General features: G+C 40.0%; 1 protein-coding gene across 3 annotated transcripts in view; it reads right to left on the minus strand.

The window, feature by feature from the left end:
* Positions 1-5,258, minus strand: part of LOC106812213 (centrosomal protein of 120 kDa-like) — a 32,079-nt gene that overhangs the window by 20,790 nt on the left and 6,031 nt on the right. For all 3 annotated transcript variants that reach the window (XM_014816039.1, XM_014816037.1, XM_014816038.1), the window contains exon 2: positions 753-1,024. In XM_014816039.1, the coding sequence (XP_014671525.1) occupies positions 753-1,024 (272 nt within the window). The remainder of the gene's footprint in view (positions 1-752; positions 1,025-5,258) is intronic.

Genomic DNA, 5,258 nt, shown 5'->3' on the forward strand with positions numbered 1-5,258 from the left:
AGAGAGAGATTAGCCAGCGAATTCTTGCTTTACAGAGATATTGTAATGAAATTCTTGTAAACGAACCGACGAGCGTGTGACACCCAAGACTGTTTGTTATCTGTGTGTGTCTAGTATAATATGCTAATATAATTGCGCAAATCTACCTAATTGTTGCATAATTTTTTTTTATAATATCAAACCTAGCCTAATCATTCATCATAGCCCCAAAGAAGTGAGCACATCCGTTAACTGATCTGGACTGATGAATGCGCAATTCCCGATTTTTGTCCATAAAAATTGCGTGGCTTGAAAGAGACGTCGGACCATGGGTGCTCCAAAATAGGACGGTTTACATATGTGTGAGCATAAGCAGTAACAACTATACCAATTTCAACACATGTGGGTCAAACGGTTCCTGAGTTATCGTTGACCGTGGAGCCAGATATTGACAGGACGGAGGCCTACGGAACGAGACGACGGAACGACCCAGGAGGGTGGGCAGATAGGCTCGAAGTGTTTGTGTGTGAGCGATGTCAGGGGGTGGGAGCTAGAAAAATGCGTATCCACATCGGAGCCGCCTCGGGCGTGCCAGCGTGCCAGGGTAAAGTGGTTAAAAGGACGTTGCCGACCGAGCGTCGGGCGAACTAGGGCTAATGATGTAATGCTTGTGGCAAACATGGCTGTAGAACAGGTTAATAGAACGTTGAAAACTGGATCAACTCGTCGACTTTTCGGTAGTGAAACCAAGAATAAGAAATGATTACTACCACCTGTTGCTTATTCTCGGCACTGCGAATGTCAAGCACAATGTAGCCGATCTGATCCTGCGTCTTGGTCTTGCGATTGATCGCATAGCACTTGACTCGGATCGGCGTTCGCTGTAGCTTGTGTTTGTGGAGGTCACGCGTCGTCAGCTGCCAACCGAGCTCGCTGTCGTTCTGTGGCTGCTCACCATGAGCGATTGGATCTGTGCGCATCTCCTCGCCATTGAACTTGGCCGCGATGACGATGTCATGCTGAGGACGCCGTGGAAAGTCCCGACCTGTAAGCACATACATGCGAGACCGCCAATGATTATAATTGCCAAATAATAATACACTGTGTGGTAAGCATGCATATTTATTTATGCATTTTAAATGTAAAGACAACATTTTACCTTGTTCTACTTTGATTCATATCGCAACTATATTACTCAGGGCGCGAAATTAGCACCGGCCCACCGGCATATGCCGGCAAATTATTTGGAGGGCCAGTATCATCGGCAAAACACCGGCCCTCCCAGCCGGTGATTTCAGCCGTGTTAGCGAGTACGTAGGGCCTACTTACATCTTTATTTATGGCATGAATGAGCAAATAGCCTACCTTACTGTTTCACCTGAAGGATATCACGCCACAATTTATCAACATTTTACAAATTTGAAATCGAGAATGCAAGCGTGAAACATAACATTGACAAAAACACTTCGAACATCATTCACGATCTGCATTATAGTCTGTTCAACAGCTACTATGCGATGCCGCACACTACAACATTTTTCGGACAAGCAAGAGTCATGATCAGTGAAACAGTCTTATCTTTATTTTTGAAAATTTGTGAGGGCTGGTAAATTATGGTGAGGGCTGGTAAACACCTACTGCTACCAGCCCTCTGGGCCAGTGCAAAAAAATCTGGATTTCATGCCCTGATTACTACATTTTGTTATCTTAAATGATAAGAACCTATTCTTACACCTAGGAAAAACAAAGCATTCTTTTTTGGATCTAAGAAGAAACTGAGTGAAAATCCCAAGTTAAGCATCACACGTATTGGTGCGGAAATTGATTCCAAAAATACAGTTAAGACTCTAGGAATAGACCTTGATTACACCTTGGAGTAATCATTCTGACTGATGATTACTCCAGAATAATTACTCCAAAACTACACTAAGAGTGGCGAGATAACTGTAAGTAAGATTGTAAAAAAGGTTTAATCAACAGACTGAAATATCTGTAAACAAAAGTAATATATACTTGAAAAAATCATGTGAAAGGTTACTCGTTTCTACTTTGATTCAATGTCATTTTGACTATGCGTGTATTATCTAGTATAGTGCAAGTGTGTCAAAATATCTAGACCCATTGGCAATGCTTGAAAGTAACACTCGCTGGTAGAATTCTGTGAGGGCTAGTAGGTAGATGTGTAATGATAAACTATAGTCTCGATGCGATAAGTATCTCGATACGTAGGTCGCAATACAATACGATCGCCATACACACACAGAAAGAGAGATATTGTAAATTTCATACTGGTACTCTGTATTATGCATATAATTATGTGAAAGCCATAGAAATATATTGTAAACAATCAGTTACCATATATATATATTTCTATGGCTGAACCACACTAAGACATTTTGAGTGTGTGCTAGACTAACCTGTTATGGATAGCTCCACTCACATGCACACCATACGCTGCTACAGTCTGTGCCCAGTAATGCCACACACCAGCCAATCACTACAAGTGTAGTTGTACACGTGTACAATACAAGTGTGCCCCACATATTAACCCACATTTCCATGAGAGCCGAGGATATTTATGTGATACTGAGAGAAAGTTCATAAAATAAAATAAATAATTAAATTTAAAAGAAACTACATACATGTGCTTTATTAAATAGTTTAGCTTGCCTTATGCACTGTTTAACATCCGTATCGTTTGTATCAGGGTGAGAAATTAATGGGAGTCCGGAGTTAAATACTCCCCGATTTACTGTCGGACTCCCTGATTTGACATATATGCAGGAGTCTGTGTGACTCCCTGAAAATTCTGCCATACTAACTAGTTCGTTCCGGAGCACGGCGTCGCGGAATTACTGTATTTTTTCAGCTAATGTCCAAAGAAAATTTGGCAGACGTGCAACTGCATGAATCTTAAAAATAAGCACATGTATGCGTTATTGTTAATATCTTTAATTTTGAACCTCAGACTGTGGACTTCATTTTGCTGCGGACTCCCTCTATTTGAGGGTAATGAGTCCGTTGGACTCCCTTGTTCAAAAGTTAATTTCTGTCGTACCCAAACTTGGAATCTGCACAATCTCGAGATTGTGCAGCGATTGTGCTGCCCAAACTGCGGATTCCCTAGTTTGGCTGACCAATCTCAAGATTGGGCAAACTGAAAACAGTCGGTGATTCAACAACCGCTCAGAGCGAGTGTGTGGTGTGCATGGTGCAAACTAAGAAGAGATTAACTCATATTTACCCAATTATTTATTATAATCATTTAATATTTATACAAAGGTGCCAAACACATTGAGGAAAGAAGGTATATACGACCTTATAGTTATGATATAACATTTGAAATCCTAATAATCATATGTATATATAATATTTAATGCTAAAAACATCAAAGCGGTATAGCGCGATCTACGCGTCACAAATAGTGAATTCATCTTCTGTTTACTAAATTATTTATAATTATACTACTAAGATATTTATTATTTCACATAAAATTATCACACTATAAATTATAAGACTATATAATGGGAGTTCTCCCATATATACTCTTCGTTTCTATACATGTACGTCGATGATTGCTCAATTAACACCCTGACTTCTTACTTCACGTCACGTTCATTTGTGTCCTGATTTTTTGGGGATCTACAGTGTCATTGACACCCTTCATTGTGGCAATTCGACCAGGCCATATAAGCATGGTGGTGGGTTGACGCTGAATCGCAAAACGCATAGTGCAAATAATCTTCCTCTTGTGAGCACATACCATCCTATGTTATTATCTGAGTGGCTGAATGGGCAAAAGCTAGTCCACTTGCCTGACCAAAAGTCTGAGAAAATAGAACATCTCCTCATGTTCTAATCTTCAATTAGTTGAGGCGCCAATTTTCATTGAACCCGCTTTCGTTATCTAGTTGAAAGTACTGATCAATTTATTCACGGGAAATTGATAGTAGTACGAACCTAGCTGAAGCTAGTCCTTGTATGCGGAGCAATCACATTACAAAGAAAACGCAATTACACTTAGAGTTACGTTAATCCTCAGTTCACACTAGTTATCCGTAATATCAAATGGAAATTCAGTTCCTGTGTTAATGGTTCGTCGCTTGACTCAGTATTCTAATTCAAAAGTCAAACTATTAAACACTCGTTTTTAGCCTCACCGTGACATCGTCAGACCTAGGCTAGTTGCCCATGGTCCCCGTCGTCCGTTGCCGTACCTCCGTCCGCCGTAACATTTGTTTCGTCCAACGATGAACTCAGGAACCGTTTACGCCACATGTTTGAGAATTGGTTTAGTGTACTGCTATGCTGCACCATCTGAACGTCCTATCTTGGAGGCACGCCATCGGCGGTACTTTCGAGCGCACGGCGATTTTGAAAAATGGAAATTGCCATTAGTCAGTTCAGGTTGAACGATTTGCTCCATTTTTGGTCATTTGAATGAATAAGGGCTAGGGTTTTTGCATACTTTTTTTTGCTTAAAAAAAAAAAAAAATTAATTTGCAAACAAAATTTTTAGGTTAGGTTTATGCCAATTTATCAAAAACGCAGCTAACAAACAGTCTGATGGCTTGTCAACCCCTCGTCTTGTTCGTGTTACAAGATTTTCATTGACAATATCTTTAATGCAATATGGTATTCTCCTCTCCAGCCTGCCTGATAAAATGTCTATATTAGAGTAAAGGTTCTTACAAAAGCATGTCGGAAACGTCAGCATAATATATTTATTCAAATCCAGTTGCGTACAAAGGCTCGGGTATACGCGCCATCTACCGTCACAGAATTGTGATTCATTTTGGTCTTATAAACTATATATTGGGCGATATAGGATCAAGGGCAAACCGTTGTGCTACCGCCTAGAAAAACTCAATACAAGTAACGCTTCCATCAACCAATTCCACCTTTGACAAAAGTTGTGTTATGGGCAGGGAAACACTATTGTCCACGTCGTACATAGCGTACGTAGGAACATAAGCGTATCCTCTCAATCTTACACGTTACACATCACGAGCCCCGCTTTATAGGCATTCCATAAAGTCTGAAATATTATACCAAAACGTTATTTGTGGTGAGCTACAGTCGTCGCATTGACACTTTCATTTTAGAACTTGTTATCTTCTAAATTTAATGTTTTACATTGCATATTTTCTTAGAAACTCCTTATCATACCTGTCTTAAAATGTAATTGGTGGACCAGAGAAAAATGGTTAAGCAGTCGCCGATCTTCCTTTACATGTCCAAAATGGATCAAGGTTTGTTAACGCAAGTAAAGAAATACA

This window comes from Priapulus caudatus, unplaced genomic scaffold (assembly GCF_000485595.1).
Source record: "Priapulus caudatus unplaced genomic scaffold, Priapulus_caudatus-5.0.1 Scaffold620, whole genome shotgun sequence".
In the NCBI taxonomy this organism is placed as follows: domain Eukaryota; kingdom Metazoa; phylum Priapulida; class Priapulimorpha; order Priapulimorphida; family Priapulidae; genus Priapulus; species Priapulus caudatus.